This window comes from Natrix helvetica (assembly GCF_964273705.1).
Source record: "Natrix helvetica genome assembly, chromosome: 3".
Classification (NCBI taxonomy): domain Eukaryota; kingdom Metazoa; phylum Chordata; class Lepidosauria; order Squamata; family Natricidae; genus Natrix; species Natrix helvetica.
Genome location: NC_138549.1, coordinates 120,196,132 through 120,215,092, shown reverse-complemented (window position 1 = coordinate 120,215,092; position 18,961 = coordinate 120,196,132). Strand labels below are relative to the sequence as shown.

Here is an 18,961-nt window from a genome sequence, read left to right as displayed (position 1 = left end):
CCACTTTTTTTGGGGGGGGGGTGTCTTATAGTCTGAAAGATACGGTCCTCAATTTGCAACTGGTTTCTTAATGACCGCTCAAAGTTATGACAGATTATTTTAAAAAGTTATTTAAAACCCATCCTCAAGGTTATGATTGCTGCAACCCCCATGGTCACATGATCACACTTTAGGCCCTTGGCAACCTGCTTGCATTTATGTCCAATTGCAGTATCCCATGGTCACACGGCTGTGATCTACCCTATTTTTGCCATGTTCTGGCAAAAAAAAAAAAACTCACTATGCTGAATTTTCATAATGACCACAATGTTCACTTAATAATTATGTGATTCACTTAATGACCATGGTGACTAGCTTTACAACTGTTGTGAAACCAGTTATAAAACTGTGTCGTGTGCCTTGACCTGCATCTGTAACAGCTACAACCATAATTCCGGGTTTCTTTGTGATTATAAATCAAGTACTACTTGTATGATTTAAGTTGTACAAACTGTCAAGTCCCTTAACAGCAAAGCGCAATCAAAGAAACTAGACTCATACCAATGACTCATCCCACCACATCAGCCCTCCCACCGGGTTAGGAGGGAAAGTATATTACAGACCCCATTGGTTAATGAATTTTGACTGTGGGGTCTAGGAAAGATACTTCTCTGCCTCCACTCAAGGAATATTCTCCTCTCCACCCCACCCCCACACCAAGAATTCCTCTGAGGGAAATGAGCGGTTGAAAAATGTAAAAAATAAATAAATGTTATTTGATGTCAGAAATAAGGAGTTATAAAATACAGGAACTTGAGAAAAAAGGTACAAATCCTCCAGTCCCCTCCTGCTTTATGAAAGAGTCCATTAGGATTTGGGAAGGAATCTCTGCAGAATTTAAATCTCTTTTTTTCCATAATGTTTGCTTTATGGATTGAGTCCACTTACTTGATATTTTTATTTGATGGTTTATTTTTAGGGATTCTCTTTTTTTTTCAACTTCAGCAAAGTCTCTGCTTCTCAATATTAGTCAACTTTCTAAATAGTGATCAATTTGTCAATATTCTATGCTATCCTGTGAACTGCTGATAGGACATCATCTGAATTGGTTCCTCTTTAACACCAACGTCATCTATTATGCTGTTTGAAGGATTTCGCCATAACTTCATTAAGATTGTCATTTTAGCATGAGAAGAAATTTCTATCATACTACTTTGAATCTACACTTATTTTATACTTTCATAAAAGGGAAATATATATTGAGACATAACACACAAACAATACATAGTTGAGAATTAGATCTGAATATCTAAATATTATTACAGGCTGGCTAATAAGCAACATGTGAAGCCATTGTTTAAAATCTTTTTTCAAATCATGCTTTGTGCTACCTATGATGGATTAGCATCTTCTTTTCCTGCCTGCTTTCTTGTAGGGTGTTGAACAGAGTTGTCTGGGATGATGCACCCTACTAGAGCCCAATAAAGTTTGGTAAACTAAACTTTGATAGCAATTCAAGGTGGCAAGTTATCTTTCCATGCAAATTTTTTTTTTTAAATGGATGATAGACTTGATTTAAAATGAACTGCCAAGAATCCATTCTATTTGGAATAAATGTCTAGTGTTCTAAAGTAATGGAGCTTTGTTCTCTATTTGCAGAACTGTACAGTTATACTGAAGGTCCTGAATTCCAACTCAACAGAAAATGCTTTGAGGAAGATTTTAGGCTGCATGGTAAAACTAGTTACCTCTTTTTCCTCCATGGAATGTCTTGAGACTTAGTCTGTATATGCTGTATTTGAAATGGGGTTAAACAACAAAAGGTTGATTATTTTAGTATCAAACATTGAAACTGAACTATCAACCACTACAGATTTTTTGTGATCTGTAATGTTTAGGGTGGGATAGAAGTTTCTTGTTTGGTTTTGATTTGACGTTAACACGTGGCAATAATATGAATAGCATATTTATTCATTAGCTTGTGGATGATGTAAACTTAGATCAGTTCAGATCTTTGCCAGATTCTGGCCATGTTTACATATTATACCGGTAGAAACTAAATTTTGTTGAAAGTGCTAAAAATAGTCTAGCCGAAGGGTGAGCAACATAGATCTATGACTTAAGATCTTGTAATACCATAAAATAAAGTCTGAAGCTGTCCAAAATAAAAATAAAAACCTAATTTTGTTAATTACAGTTGGCCAGAATCTTGTAAAGTCACAAAATCTCATGAATAAAATGTCGCATTTCATTAATGTTACATAAGCTTTTGAGATCTTGGAGGAAATAGCTGAAAGCACATAAGATTACAACCACTTTTTAATGACCATTGCACAAAATTATGTTTTTTTTATTGCTGCAAACGGTTTACTTTTTTTGAAGAAAGAAGTCAAAGCTGTGTTGTGATTTCAAATAACTTGTATTTCTAGTCTTGGATAAAAAGTGGACTGAACTGGACACTAAGCAACATCGTACTCATGCCATGCGACTTCTTGATGGCCTTGAGGTCACAGCTCGGGAGAAAAGGCTCAGGGTAGCTCGAGCCATCCTCTATGTTGCACAAGGTATGCTTGTATCTTTCAAAGAAACTGCTTAGTCTTAAATACCTACTAATTATGATATTTTAGTAGAATTTTTTTCACACCAATGTTTCCTTTCAATAATAACAAAGAAATGCTAACAAAATCAGCAAAATGTATTTATTGGTATTTACCCTAAACAGAAAAGAATGTATATTTCTATTCAGCATGAAAACTGAATTACTGGACAAGTTTCATTTTTATTCACAGATGTTGGAACTGGATTCCAGAAATGTAATCACAAACCAAAAGTAATGAAAATTTATTTTTGTGCCTCAACTTTGCAAAAAGATTCTTCAATTTTTTAATATAAAACTCCCTGTGATTTCTAGTTAGTTTTATAATAAATAACATAGGTCAGTGATGGCGAACCTATGGCACGCGTGCCACAAGTGGCACGCGGAGCCATTTGTCAGGGCACGCGAGGCTCTGCCCTGTCAGCTGGCCAGCGCGCATGCGCGTGCTGGCCAGCTGAGTTCAGCTTTTTAAAAGCTATTTTTCGCCTTCCCCAGGCTCCAGAGACTTTAGAGGAGCCTGGGGAGGGCGAAAAGAGCCTCCCCCGCCCCCCTGCAGGCTTCAGGGACTGTCCCTGAAGCCTTCGGAACGCTTAAAACCACCCTCCGAGCAAACCGGAAGTGACTTCCGGTTTGCTCGGAGGATCGTTTTAAGCATTCCGAAGGCTTCAAGGAAGCCTCCGGACGGTCCCTGAAGCCTCCAGAGGGCCTCCGGGGGGTCGGGGAAGGCTCTTTTCGCCCTCCCCAGGCTCCTATAAAGCCTCTGGAGCCTGGGGAGGGCGAAAAAAAGCATGTAAAAATGGGGGATCGCGCGTTGCATTATGGGTGTGGCACACCCGTACTCGACCCCCCTGCGCTCCCCCCACTTGTGGCACGCGAGCCAAAAAAGGTTCACCATCACTGACATAGGTACATTATCTTGCTTTAATTTTAACATAAGCTCATCTGTATATTGTCCATAGGGAGTCAGTATAATTAAAACTTCTCAACCTTCATGTTTTATTACCTAATTCTATAAGAAATTTCCAGTTCGGTCCTAGAAATGGTTTGAAATGGATGTGGTTCCATATACCTTTGGAAAATTGATACCATAGCTTCTGTGTTAATATTATTTTCCATTTCTTTTATTATTTGAATGTTGTAGTTTCTCTGCTTTTCAGTGTAAAACAGGGTCAATCTTTCCTGAAATGCATCATATATTTTTTTATTTCAGGCTCATTTGATGAGTGTAATTCGGAAGCTGAGGTTCAGTTTTGGATGCGATACAACATTTTTCTTCTGCTTGAAGTTGGAACATTTCATGCTTTGGTGGAGCTTTTGAACATGGAAATTGAGTGAGTTTCATGTTGTGGCAGTGGGGCCTCTGAAAAGACTACAGGCTGTTTAGATAGCCTAATTATGCTCTGCCTCATCAAGATATATAGTTTTGCAGCTTATGAAGGAAACATGCCAAACATTACCTTTTATCTGTTCATCCAGTTTTATCTAATTATTTCATAGAAAATTACTTATTTGAAACAATATTCAGAGTGTAATTTTAAAAATGTAGGCAGTGCTACAAGTATTTTCATCTCCTTTTCTCCTTGTTACTTTTAACTCAGAACAAAGAAAAGTTATCTGGAATTGATCATTTGGAGGGTATCTTTGGTGAGCTTGGCAGCTAGAAACTAATCTGGACCAATTTAAAAAAAAAACCTGTTAAAATAAATATGTGTGCATGTCTTTTGAGAGGAAATAAAAGCTAAAAACAGACACAAAAACATATAGGTAGTCCTCATGTTATAATCACTTATTCAGTACGGATTAACAGTTGTGATGTTGCTGAGTGAGGAGTCCTTGAAGTTGCAACCACATGATTGCACATGATCATAATTCAGGCACTTGGCAACTGACTCACAATTACAGTTACAGTCCTGCCATCACTCCATAGTACCCATGTACATTCCTTAGCAACAGTTGGTCTATAGCAGGGGTGTCCAAACTTGAGAACTTTAAGACTTGTGGACTTCAGTTCCCAGAATTCCCCAGCCAGCATGGCTGGCTGGGGAATTCTGGGAGTTGAAGTCCACAAGTCTTAAAGTTCTCAAGTTTGGACACCCCTGGTCTATAGCCTTTTCTGCCAGCTTGCTTGCCTGGAAACGATTTCACTGCCTTTTCCCGCGGGAAGAGGGACTTTCAAGATTGCCTTCGCTTAGGGATGTGGTTATGTGATGATGTGCTTTACAACCATCGCATCGCTTAGCGATGGAAATTCTGGTCCCAATTGCTGTAATAATCCATAGATTGCCTGCATAGTTTTGAAGAGGGAGATGTATGCAGTCTTACTTAATTTCCGGAAAAAATAGTCTGTGGGTTCTGCCATAGGCATGTCTGGAACTAAGCCGATAGTTACTACAGAATGAAGAGAGTTGAGAGGACAGAAGTGAACAATTTTAATACAGTTTGTTTGTTTGTTTGTTTGTTTATTGGATTTATATGCCGCCCTTCTCCCAAAGGACTCAGAGCGGCGTACAACATTAAAAAACACATATCACAAAAGTTAAAAGGAAATTAGAAACAATCCAAAAAACAAACCCAATTAATATAACAATAACATTGTTTGAAGTCTCAATGGACTTCACCGGGGTACTTATGATCCAGTTCTGAAGTTCTAATGGCCACCCTCCATGATCATGACTGCACATTGACAATCGCCCCCCAGTTACTGCCATCTCTTCCAGATGTAGGATGTTATGTTCTATTTTTTTCCATTAAAAAAAAAGAACCAAGGGCAGTAAAAAAAATCGACTTTCACGTAAGACTTGCAGTTAGATCAGTTGACAGTGGGATCTAATCAGTCCTATCGGAGAACAGAGCCTTGTTTTTCCATTAGTAGGATCAGACATGTTCCTAACTGATTATTCAAAAGGTAACTAGAAGTTGCTCCTGAATTTCTAGTAGTTTCATACTATGAGCCACATGGGTTTTCTCCCTCTGAATCCTTTCTAGGTAATCAAATTAACAACTACATTGGGTAACTGCTGTTGGATAAGAGAGGGAATTAGAAGAAGGTGAATGCCTTTCTGTATGCCCATGGTATCCATGCCATTGTTTGTCTAATATCCAATGCGACGTTAGTTTCAGGTGGTGGTGTGTCCTAGAAAGCAGAAATGTCTTTCTCTTTTTCTAGTAACAGTGCGGCCTGTAGCAGTGCAGTGAGGAAGCCTGCTATCTCCTTGGCTGACAGCACGGATTTGAGGTAAGTCGTTGCGTATCAGTCTGCACTGTCAAGAAACAGAGGTTCTTTTTTGTTACAATAACTTGTATTGATAAGAATGTTTTACCATTTTTTTTGCTTCATCTTGGATTGATATATTCTTATTAATGCAATCTGATTTTCAAATTGTCATAACGTACTGCATGCCTTTATTGGGGCAATGAAGAAGAGAAATAGAATAAGATGAGATGCTGAATAGAACATGCTTAGGGTGAATATTTTATATATGATAAATGAATATCTGCTTCCTCATCTTTGGGTTCACAATGACTTTAAAACAGTTTAGTCTCCCAGAAGATATTGCAAAGCTTTAAATCACACAGCTTAGTGAATCCTACTTCTGATCCCCATTTTTGTAGGTACAGAACAGGGGTGTCAAACTCAATTTCCTTGAGGGCCGCATCAGGGTTTGTGTTTGACCTCAATAGGCTGGGATGGGAGTGGCCAGGGTGGGCATGCCTGTCAGGGGTAAATTAAGCCCTGTAAATTTACGAGGTATGAAATCGTGGCATTTCCTTGAAGCATACGTTTTGAATAAGCAAAATAAACCCGAGATATATTCTAAGAAAAACATTTTATTGTAAAGAAAGTAAAAATACAAACTTACTAAGTTAAAGACTACATTTTGGCAGAGTCACTGTCTGCCTTGGCAGACGTACAAAAAAAAAAGAAGCAAAGAAGAATGTGTGACATGCGCAGTGAAGCTTAGATAAGGTCAGTTCATTCTACCGTATAACTCAGAATGTAAGTACAGCTGGCAAACCAAATAAACGCAGTGACAATGCCAGTTTGACGTCACTCATGATGGGGGCACCTGTGGTGGCCTGAGTGCTCTGCCAGCGAAAACAGGCTCTGTTTTCAGCTGCGACAGCTTCCTGCAACCCTTCCTGCCAGCGAAAACACCTCGGGAGGACCGCACATGGCCCTCCCGAGCTCCATTTTTGCTGGCAGAGGCACCGCAGGCTGGCCCTTTGCTGTTTCCAGGGTGGCCCAGTGGGCCAGATCTAAGCACTCCATGGGTCGGATCTGGCCCCCAGGCCTTGAGTTTGACACCCCTGGCATAGAACCTCCCCAAACCACCAAACGTCAGTGGTGTATTTCCCCAGCATTCTTGGTGGGAAACCAACAGAAATAGTTACGTTTAAGCCTCCCACGTTATTTATATAGCTCCACACATTAATGTTAAAAATTTTGCCACAATTTGGATGCAGAGTGGGTCAAACTCAAGCTGTGACTTCTTCAGAGACGTCGTTATATTATCCATTGTAGCCACTGTCCATTTTAAAAAAAGGGCTATCTGACTATTTAAAAAACCTAGCATGCCCTTGTTTTGTGTGGGAACTTTTTCTGTAAAGAGGGTGTTTTTCTTAGAAAAGTATAGGTTGCTAAGCAACAGCAACCCTCAAAATAATGACATGGATCAAAAATAAAATGTTTAGCTACCCTAGACTGCCAAAAGTATTCGCTCACCCATCCACATAATCAGACTCAGTTGTGAGCGAATACTTTTGACAATGTTGTGCATTACCGTGAAATGTATTTCGAATGTGACATCTTTTTGCCCCTTATGAGGGATGGCTCATTTACTTGGCTGATTGTTTTGTAAAGTAGTTTTCAATGAAGCCAATGGGGTTGTCGGGAGTTTCTCCTTCTAACCTGTTCAGTCTTTGATTGCAGGGTGCTTCTGAACATTATGTACCTTATTCTGGAGACTGTCCGCCAGGACTCTGAAGGAGATAAGCCTGAGTGGAAGGCAATGAGACAGACCTTCAGAGCTGAGCTAGGTAGCCGTCTCTTCTTGCTCATGATTCAGAATTTAGCTGGTTAATATAACGTTTGCTCAGGAAGATATAAATATTTTGTTGTCAGAAAAGGCTATGCCAGGAGTGTCCAAACTTGGGAACTTTAAGACTTGCCAGCATTCGCTAACTCACTCACTCACACTCACTCTCTCTCTCTCTCTCTCTCTCTCTCTCTCTCTCTCTCTCTCTCTCTCTCTCTCTCTCCTCTTGTTAATAAATATGTTTTTTTAAATCTGATTGGTAGTATTTTACAGGTAGTCCTGGATTTACAGCCACAATTGAGCCCAATATGCCTGTTGTTTGCTCCATTTTATGATCTTTCTTGCTGCAGTTGTTAAGTAAATCACTGCAGTTGTTAAGTTGGTGACACAGTTATTAAGTCAGGGGTGTCCAAACTTGTGAACTTTAAGACTTGTGGACTTCAACTCCCAGAATTCCCCAGCCAGCCATGGCTGGCTGGGGAATTCTGGGAGTTGAAGTCCACAAGTCTTAAAGTTCACAAGTTTGGACACCCCTGGGCTATGCTAATATGAGAAAGAACTTTTTTTCCCTTTGTGTTAATCAGTGCTGCCAGATGAGTCAGCATCCCCATATTGTTTAATAAGACAGGCCTTTATTCCTAAGATCTCAGCTCATGATTGCTTCCAATCTTCCCTTTTCCATTGCCCTTCACAGACACTCCTATTGTTACCTGCTTTGCTTGTCTTAGCACCTCCCAGGCATTCTTCTCATTTGGACTGTGCACAGAGAAAGAGACATTCATGATTACCTCAGAGCTTCTCTCCAATCTTCTTCCTGGAGGGATTTCAGGAGATGATGTACGAAATTTAATTAGCAGTTTTCAGGAGGAAACTCCAAGGAAATTTTGATTCCCCTTCAGACGTCATTGAAGCTTCAATACTGAGGCTGTGTAAACTACTATTACTATACTACTATTGTACCCAGAACACCTTTAAAGACTGCCCAATTTATAGTGCAGTCTTATATACACTATATTGCCAAAAGTATTCGCTCACCCCATCCACATAATCAGACTCAGTTGTGAGCAAATACTTTTGGCAATATGGTGTAAGTCTTCTTACAGATCAGTGTTATTGAGTTAGGTGAGATTTACTACAGGTAAGTATGTTTAATATCCAGCAGAACCTAGACTTTAACCTCCTTTGACAATTATCTAAGGATAAATTTAGCTAGACGCTTTACCCTATTTCTCATATCAAACTAATAAATAAATTAAGGGTCATTTGTTGAAAAAATAATAGCTAGATGATTATATAATGCACTGAACCAGAATCAAACCATTATAGCTTTGTATAATGTGTGGCCAATCAGTATGGCTTTTTTAAAAAATCTGGCTTGCCTTTAATCCTAATTTTTTTATGGGGAACTGAGGCCCAGTTTTGCATATGTATCTTAGAAACCTTCTATCATGTTCCCATTTCCTTGCTGTAGTCCATTGTGATGGGCACTGACTCTTGAAAGTCTCAGGTTGGAAGAAAAGGTTTTTTCCGCCCTTGCCCCCTGCATATTTTCTAAATGGGGTTCAGCTGGGATCTGTGTGCAAATGTAATGTGTTCGATAGAATGATGAACCAGGTCCACATTCAGTTCTCCAATGAGCCTCATAGTTCATTGGATTCAATTTGATTTAACTCACAGAATTATTGTCTATGCTCATGCAACTTAGTGAGTTACAGACTAGCCAGATTTTAGCCTAGTATGCTGTGTGACCCTACCTATGGTCCACTGGTAATTATAGATACCTACACTGGACAAAGGTCTCAGCTAGATGATCTCCAAACTTCCATTGAATATTTTAACTGAATTCATACATCACCTTAAGCCATGGTTTTCTTACTAAACAATATTCTTTAAAATGATGATTGAGCTAAGTCTTTGACTCCTGGCACCACAAGGCAAATCTTTTTTTTTCCATTTACTCTTGGGAAAAACTACAGCATCTGTATGAGGAATCATGGACCATTGTTGATGTTATTTGTTGCATCATGTGATGTAATACATATAAACATCAAATTCTAAATTTTGATGCTAGCATCTGGCTTCTAGCTTTCTGTGGAACAATATTTCACACATTTGAGAACAGAGTGAAGAAAGCAGATAGGCCGGTTTTTTTCGTGAGGCCTTAATTCCTTCTATTCTGCAGAATTATTGTGTTCACTGGAGCAGACAAGGTGGGGAAAGCAGTATGGTGATGATGCAAGTCCCACTCTTTTCTGTGTGCAAAGCCACCTCCCCATATAGGTGCTGCTGCATGTTCTCATAAATCAAGAATGAGGACAGCAGGATGAATCTTGATGCATGGAGAATGATTACATTAATTACACCATTAGAGTTAAATGAATGCCATCATTGCAGTTACGAATATATTATTTAACTGGACTAAACTATGTACAAGAAAGCAGAATGAGCAGAAAATCATTCTGAAAAAAATGGGGCAAATAGCCAGAAGCTTTATTGGGTTGACAGTAGAGAATGATGTTCATATATTCAAAGGTGCCTTTTCCAAAGGCAATTGGACTTTTGTTTTTCCTTGAAGACATTTCGCTTCTCATCCAGGAAGCTTCTTGGATGAAAAGCAAAACATCTTCAAAGGAAAAACAAAGTCCAATTGCTGTCAGGTTTCCGAAAGATGCCCTAATTAATTCATGAGCCTCGAGCCAAGTTTCAAAAGAAATCCAGTCATTTATTAGGAACACCATTTCGGCAATATCCCATTGCAGTCAGAGCTGATCTCATTTTAATTATGGCTGAACTTTACCCCTGTTTCCTCCCTTCCCTCAGTCTGTGTCATAAATCACATTCACCAACGAGGTGCACGCCTCACAAGCCTGCTGTAATAATCTGAGATCTGACTAGTTGAAGGTATGCGTGGAATGCGCTCCCCCCTCCTTTCCTCACCATGGCAACTTTATGAGTTGATAATTGTCTTTGGAAAAGGCACCTTTGAGACAACCATGACCTAGATGACTGAGTAGCTCCATAGATGTTCAAATATGTAACACAAAAATGCAAGGGTCTCATATAACATGTTTGTTACCAATATATTATTTTTCAGGGGCACCTCTATATAACAACGAGCCGTTTTCTGTGATGCTCTTTGGCATGGTCACCAAATTCTGCAGTGGCCATGCTCCACACTTTCCTATGAAGAAAGTGTTGCTGCTGCTCTGGAAGACTGTCCTGGTAAGAGGCTCCTGTTCACAAATATATGATGCTTCAACAGGTTGCTTGTTAATATCTTTAGATTGGTGGTTGGTACAATGCTAAAGTGATGGCAATATTGTAATTTAAAGCTAGGGAACATACTTAGGTCTAAAGTTATTTTTAGTATAGCATCTTATTATAATTGGTATAGCATGTAATTATAATTAAACAATATGTGTAATTGTGAGATTGTCCAAATAGCCCATTTGTATGTTCCTTGTCCTAGATCAGGGGTGGGGAACTGTGGCTCTTTTGCGACTTGTGGACTTCAACTCCCAGAATTCCTGAGGCAGCTATGTTGGTTCTGGAATTCTGGGAGTTGAAGTCCACAAGTCGCAAAAGAGCCACAGTTCCCCACCCCTGTCCTAGATGAAAACAACTAAAACCACTGAAGGTTCTCACATTTTTACACTCTCTTTATGAGTGCTCAGACCCATGTGACTGGAATGGTGTATAAATTGTGTTAATAAATAAATAAACTCTCAAGTAATGCATTTATTAACTACCAACATTGATGGCTGAGGCAGGATCCTGAACAGTGTCTAGAAAAATATCTCTGCTCTGTATGTTAGTGAAAGAATAAGCAGATAGTTATTTTTAGCAGTTAGTATATCTGGCCTATAGCCATATTCTCTGCACAAATAATTGAAATATAATGTACAATAATATAAATCTTTTGAATTTGAAAACATTTCCACTGCAATGCCTTGGGTTTCTTTTATCCCTTCTGCTATATATATTTTTTCTTGTGTTCAATTGTGTCTGCTTCTTGGAGACAGCCAGGGCAGATCCCTGTAGTTTTCTTGGCAAGATTTTTTTAGAAGTGGTTTGCCATTGCCTCCTTTCTAGGGCTGAGAGAAAGTGCCTGGCCCAAAGTCCTCCAGGTGATATCGTGCCCCAGGGAGGACTAGAGCTCACATTCTCCCAATTTCCATGCCTTAAACACTACACCAAAAAATCTCTCAAAATTGTATCTATACTATTGCCAAAATTGTTGAGGTATTGCTAGAAGAATGCTATTGCTGCTTACCTATCTTGATTATATAACTAAATACCACCTGATTAACAGATGGTATTTGCTTGAAAAAAATGCAAGTGGTCCCATGAAACTAAACTTGCAAACTTCAAGCAGCCATTGACATTTTTTATTACATTAGTGATGACTTTGCTGTAAATTGTCAGGTTTCCGAAAGATGCCCTAATTAATTCATGAGTCTTGAGCCATGACATGGCAACTGAATGAGTTGACATAAATATGAAATAAGACCACCGATTCGTTTATTGGAATTTGCCAATGTATGTTAACAAAAGACAATACATACTCACTTGGCTAGCATATATACTTTATGAAGAATTTCAGGTTTAGATAGGGATTGCAGGAGAAACCACTTGGCGAAATCCATAGCCCAGTTTTTATCTATAGCTTATTAAAATTGGAGGCAAGTAAATTCCTTCACAGAAACCCAGTTAGGTGTAGTGCACGGGGGGTCAAACTGGCGGCCTGCAGGCCAGATGCATCATGTGCACGCCATGCCCACCCCAGCTCCTTGAAGGGGGAAAACGACGTGAAATGTCACATGATGGCAACGTGACTTGGCGAGTTTGACACCTGTGGTATAGAGGGAAAGCTCATTCCTTCATCATTCCTAAATATATTATTTCAATTGCTGCCTGCCTTCCCTGGATTCTTGCTCATTTACAGACACAAAACATACACTGTAATCTCAATACTTGGGTCAGAGGTTCCTCCCATACAAGAGTCTTTAAAAGTTAATTGGAAAAGGGATTGTGAAGCAGATTATTAACTACAGCTGTGGCCGAGTACTGGACCATGGGCCAGAGATTGGGGAGCCCGGTTTTAATGTCTTTATATTTAAGTACGCATAATTATTTCTAAAATTGTCTAGAAAATACAAAATACTGGGGGGGATAAATTAATGTTAAGTGAATTACTATAATACGTAATTGAACAAGACTACACATCATAAAAGTATTTTAGAATGACACAAAAAATACAAAGATCTTGATACCTCACCAGTGAGAGGGAGGAGTAAATCACAAGACGACAAGTTCAGCGTGTTGGCTATCCTTTTAGTGCACCCTTGGAGGATTTGAAGAGCTTCAGGATATGAAAGCAGAGAAACGAGAGATGCTGGGTCTTCCCCCACTTCCTGAGGATAGCATAAAAGTGATCCGCAACATGAGAGCTGCATCTCCTCCAGCATCAGCTTCAGATTTGATTGAGCAGCAGCAAAAAAGGGGTCGGCGGGAACACAAGGTGAACTTTAGAACTATAGGACTCTGGGGGAGGCATGGTGAACTGTATGGCAACCTTTTGCAAAACCGCAGCAACTGCAAAGACCAAGGAATTCTCTCTGGATAAGGAGATGATAGGACAATGATGGCGAACCTTTTCTGATCCATGTGTTAAAAGCAGGGTGGCAGCGCAGGGTGCATGGGCATGCCACACATGTACGTGCTTCCCCCACCCTCTGTGCACATGCATGCACAACCAGCGCTCCCCCTTGCTTTTCAATGTCTTGGCAATCTTTTATGAACTTTTTGCTGATGCTGGGATTAAAAACTTGATGTTTTATTGATTTGCTTATAGATAAGGGATTTTATATAGGATGAAGAAAAATCTGTTTAATTTTATAGGAAGTGAGTTATTAAATTTGTTTACATTTGTGATGATTGGAAGTCACTTCTTTATGTATTTCTTCAATTTTTCTTTTTTCCTGCACTTTTTATTCTTTCCATTCTCTTCTCTTTCACTTAGTTTATATTATTTGTTACTGTTGTAATTATAATTATTAATAAAAATTATATTAAAAAAACCAGAGTGCTTAGCAGTAGAGATGCAGAATGTGAGCTAACTAGCCTCTCATTGAATGTATGTTCCTCCAGGCTCTTATTAAACAGGACAATCTAGATGCATTCAATGAGCGAGATCCTTACAAAGCTGATGATTCCCGAGAAGATGAGGAGGAGAACGATGAAGACAACAGTCTTGAGGGGGAGACATTTCCTCTTGAAAGAGATGAAGTGATGCCTCCTCCTGTGCAGCACCCTCCAACTGACCGACTGACATGTCCAAAAGGTTTGCCTTGGGCACCCAAAGTCAGGTCAGTCCTTAGCCAGGATTGTTGAAATGAAAAACCTTTTAAGTTTAAAAATCAGCTTCTTGAGCTTCAGGTGATGAGAATAAGCTGTGTATTAACAGTGGCGATCTTTATAGGTTGGTGATTTGGGGGATGCTTGAATTGGGCAATACTTTATCCATTTCCTATTGTACTTCCAGGAAGACTCGGTTTGTGTAATCTAGATGCATGGCTACACAGAGAACAAAGCATACTAGAAATTATATATATAGTGCATTAAAAAAGTATTCAGATCCCCTTCACTTTTTCCAATTTCGTTATGTGATTATGAAATGTGATATTTCAGTTTTTTCTTTTCAATAAATTTAGTAAATTTACAGGCATGTCTAAAATTCTATTTTCACTTTGTCATTATGGGCTACTGAGTGTGGATTAATGAGAAAAAGATGAATTTCAACAACTGTAGAATTGGGCTGCAGAATAACAAAAATGACAGAAGTGAAGGGGGTCAATATACTTTTCAAATGCACTGTGCTTTGGGATTATGAAAGACTGCTATAGGATCCTCTCAATCACCATCTTCAGTCAAGAAAACCAACAGCTCCAAAGGCTGTTTAAAGTACTTTTAGTATTTGAAAGTACTAAAAATAAAAAGAGCTATTGTGATATATGCAATGTCTGCTGCTCTCAATGAATTCAAGGGATGGCTAATTACAGTATGAAGGATATAGCGGTTATGCACAATTGCTGTTAGATATAGAGTTGGAAATATGTTTAAAGCCAGCACTGGCTAATCCTTACAGTGGATTTCTGTTCAATTTGATTAAATGTTGATTTGGTTTCTTTTCTGTAGGGAAAAAGATATCGAGATGTTCTTGGAATCTAGTCGAAGCAAATTCATTGGCTATACCTTGGGGAGGTGAGTTAAAGCAGCTTAATTTGCATGTCGGCCATTAGACTAAATTTAATTGTTGGTAATTTGAATTGTGTTTATACAGTATGTGTGTACAAATGTTTATATATGTTATGATACCAGAATATGAAGCTTTATTGTCTTAATCATTCTTGCTGATGCCATTATTGTAACATGTGTATAAATTTCTGCTCTATTGTTGCACAATATGCCCAGCACTGGATTCCCCGCTCCCTCTTTCAAATAAATTCATAATGTCATTTTGAAAGTATAAATATAGCACTACCCTTTTTTTTTAGAAAACCTTCTTTAAAGTTATTCTGTGTGTATAGGATGTCCTCAGGTACAACCACTCCTTTAGTAACCATTCAGTCTTGCAGCAGCACTAAACGAGGGTCACTTATAAAGTTCCTCAGAATTCTAGCTGTCACAGCTTCTCCAGTTGTGTGTCCACAAACCAGGCACCTGGTTTGCAATTATGATATTGCAGTGAGCCATGGTCACATCATTGCAATTTCTGATGTTCCCTGCCAACTTCACACAAACAAAGTCAATGGGGAAGCCAGCAGGAAATTGAAATTTGTAGTCATATGAAGTCCTACTTAATAATGGCAAGGAAACTGTCAGAATTGCCATCACTAAGCAACATGATTGTGTGACATCATACTTTATGGCCACGTTAATTAATGATGGCCTAATTTCTATTCTAATCTGCAGACTACCTGTAACTTTTTTGGGGGGGGGGGCAGGATGCCTTTGAGGCAGTCGTGACGCTTGATTACTCCATGGACAAGTCCATGCAATTTTTTAAGCATTTTTTTAATGGTTTGCCGTTGCCTTCTTCTTAGGGCTGGGATAGTGTGATTGGCTCACACTTGTGCTTAAAGTGGGGCTAGATCTCACTTCTCCTGATTTCTAGGCTGGGGTTTTTAATGACTACATCAAACTGACTCATAACTCTTAAGAAAGACTTAAATACTATTAAGAGTAAAATATGTATACATATATGTATACATAGTGTCTTTATAATTTCTATTTTATTTGGGTTCTAAAATTTATCCAAATTTTATATTTTTCTTATACATACTGGGCTGAATGCATGTCTTTCTGTAAAAGCCGTTGTTTATAACACTCCCATTTGCAGGTTTAACTTTTTTTTTTTACATTTTTATCAGCTGAATTTTTCAATTTCTTTTTTCTCTCCAGTGACACCAACACCGTAGTGGGATTGCCAAGACCAATTCATGAGAGTATCAAAACTCTAAAATTGGTGAGTTTCCGATTGCCCAAGCTTTTCCATTTTGAGATTTAGAGAAGCTCTCACAGAGATGCTCATTTTCAGTTTTATCCCATCTGCTGCTACAGCTACTTTATCAGACAGTGTTTGACAGTACAATCAGTTCAGGCTTATGAAGTAAATTTCCCGTGTCTTGTTACTTTATAGCACAAGTATACATCTATTGCAGAAATTCAAGTTCAAATGGAAGAGGAGTATCTACGTTCTCCCTTGTCAGGGGTAAGTGTCCTGGGAAGAATGCCTTGTACTGAAGAAAGGCATCTGAATGAAAAAAAGAGAGAGAGAGTGATGGCAAGAAAGCATATTTCTCTTGTAGAACTGGACTTGTCATTGACTCATATCTGGAGATGCTGTTTGTGACCTACTCCTTTTATTTTATATATATACTGTATATATATATATATATGTTTTATCATTTATTCCTCCTCCTTGCATTCATGCAAGTTAGTCTGAAAAATGACAGAAAGATAAATGATTAAAAAGCATTTCTCCCCCTTCCTCAAATAAGAGTTTCCACAGAGCTCATTATCTTCCATGGAAAAAAAAAGGTGTTCCATTCTGCATACACTTGTTTGTATGTCAAGATGCTCTGAAATTGTCTGACTTTGGGGGGGGGGGATGGGTAAAAGGTTGCTTTGGCTTCATTCTGATATGGAATGAAGTATTCAAAATATACCAGTTAACTTTGAATGATGGGTGAAAAACATATTGCAACCATCTGCTTGTCTTAATAGGGGGAAGAGGAGGTTGATCAAGTTCCAGCTGAAATCTTATACCAGGGTCTTCTTCCTAGCCTGCCTCAGTACATGGTGAGTTGCAGTCTGTTTGTGTGCATATTCTCTCTTAAGGAGTTTCGTCTCTGTTTCTTAATGATGTTGCACTGTCTCCCCATCATTTTCTTGTGGCAGAAATTAACTGCTTCCTTTAGCATTCCATTATCTTGTTTAAACATATCTTTGTGATGTACCGTATTTTTCGGAGTATAAGATGCACCCTTTTCCCTCAAAAAAGAGGGTGAAAATCTGAGTGCATCTTACACACTGAATACATATTGGGCCTCCTGAAACCCCGCCCCCTTCACCAAAATGGCCATGCATAGCCTTTAGGAGACTTGTAGAGTCATTTTATGCTTGTTTTTTTTTTGGGGGGGGCAGCCCCCAGGAGCACTCTACAAACCTCCTAAAGGATATGCATGCCCCTTTTTTTGGCAAAAAATGGACCATTTTTTGCTCATTCCCCTCCCAGCATCCAGGAGCACTTACAGGTCTCTCAAACTCTCTGCATGCCCCGTTTTTCACAAAAAATGAGGTGTGCAGAGGCTTTGGGAGGTCTGCAGAGTGCAAAAACTTTTTTTTAAAAAAATTACCTCTTCAAAGTCTTATACTCTGAAAAATACCGTATATTTTTTATTTTCTGAAACTTTTATGTGAATATCCTGCCATCATTGATATCTAGGAAGTCCCCTCTTTCTTACCCATGCATGCTTCAGAAAGTCTTCGCTACAACATTTAACTATGATTTGTAGATTGCCTTGCTGAAGATTCTGCTCGCTGCAGCACCCACCTCCAAAGCCAAGACTGATTCCATCAATATCCTTGCTGATGTTTTGCCCGAGGAGATGCCGTAAGTTTTAGTCGTAAACCAGAAGCAAGCAGTGCATGTAATGGATGAAGATAGAAGATAGCAATGTGATTATTTCTGATGTAGAGTTTTACTGATTTAGAATTTTGGCATCACTTTATATGTAAGATCAAAATGGCTTGCCAAGTTAATCACATATATTGAAATAAAACAGGCAGTAATATTTCTACCCAACCCTCCCCCCCAATTTTAAAAAGATTCAAATGAGGGAGGTTTAGATAAATAAACCTCAACTAAATGCTGAGTTAAAGAAAAAACATATTTGAAACTGAAAATAGAGGCACCAAGTTTTCCTTCCTTGAATGGGAGTTCTGGTGTTGTCTTACAATGTGACCAACTATGTTTGGAAACTAGTGGAATGTATAGCAGATTTTTTGTTGTTGAATGCATTGGGCTAGTGAAATCATAGACTGGATTTTCATTTAACCTCTTGTCAAAAAAGGGCTTTGCAAAACCTAGAAACAAACAATAGCTGAACCAAAATGTAAATTAAAGTCTGCCTATCAATAGCTGAACCGAAATTTAAATTAAAGTCTGCCTATGATATATGTACTATTACATTTAACATAGCAATCACTAAAGTTAATACTGCTGGTCTGGTTTCCAGAACAACTGTGTTGCAGAGTATGAAGCTGGGCGTTGATGTGAATAGGCATAAAGAGATTATTGTAAAAGCTATTTCTGCTGTTCTGCTGCTGCTGCTCAAGCATTTTAAACTGAATCACGTATACCAAGTAAGTATGTACTAGTGTGAGCCAATATCACTGGAAATGGGATGATGGAATGGAAGAATTTGCTTCCCTAACATACTCTGTTGTGTCTTTCTTCACCAGTTTGAATACATGGCTCAACATCTAGTGTTTGCCAACTGCATTCCGCTTATATTGAAATTCTTCAATCAGAACATTATGTCATACATCACAGCAAAGAATAGGTAGGTGGGAATGATGAGCATTGCATGTGTAAAAATAGTATGTGCATGGTACTAAATCAGTGACGTGCTGTGAGGTTAATGGCTGGTGAGGCTGGTGACGTCATCAGGAAGGCGGGGAATGGGACCACGTGTGCTGAAGGCACACATTTCTGCCTCCGCCCTCCGCAGCTCCCAGGCGCGCACGAACGGAGATAGGCAGAATGGCGCCGAGGCGATCCGGC

The 18,961-nt window shown here is 38.9% G+C and overlaps 1 protein-coding gene across 1 annotated transcript in view; it reads left to right on the top strand.

Moving 5' to 3' along the window:
• STRIP1 (striatin interacting protein 1) overlaps window positions 1-18,961 on the top strand; it is a gene marked incomplete at its 5' end in the record, with an annotated part of 32,697 nt that overhangs the window by 2,285 nt on the left and 11,451 nt on the right. The window contains 15 exon segments of the mRNA XM_081948519.1: window positions 1,639-1,713; window positions 2,409-2,543; window positions 3,786-3,906; window positions 5,742-5,810; window positions 7,506-7,612; window positions 10,706-10,833; window positions 12,950-13,132; window positions 13,762-13,979; window positions 14,809-14,874; window positions 16,075-16,138; window positions 16,313-16,384; window positions 16,900-16,974; window positions 17,691-17,788; window positions 18,414-18,540; window positions 18,640-18,740. Coding sequence (XP_081804645.1) covers window positions 1,639-1,713; window positions 2,409-2,543; window positions 3,786-3,906; window positions 5,742-5,810; window positions 7,506-7,612; window positions 10,706-10,833; window positions 12,950-13,132; window positions 13,762-13,979; window positions 14,809-14,874; window positions 16,075-16,138; window positions 16,313-16,384; window positions 16,900-16,974; window positions 17,691-17,788; window positions 18,414-18,540; window positions 18,640-18,740 — 1,639 coding nt within the window.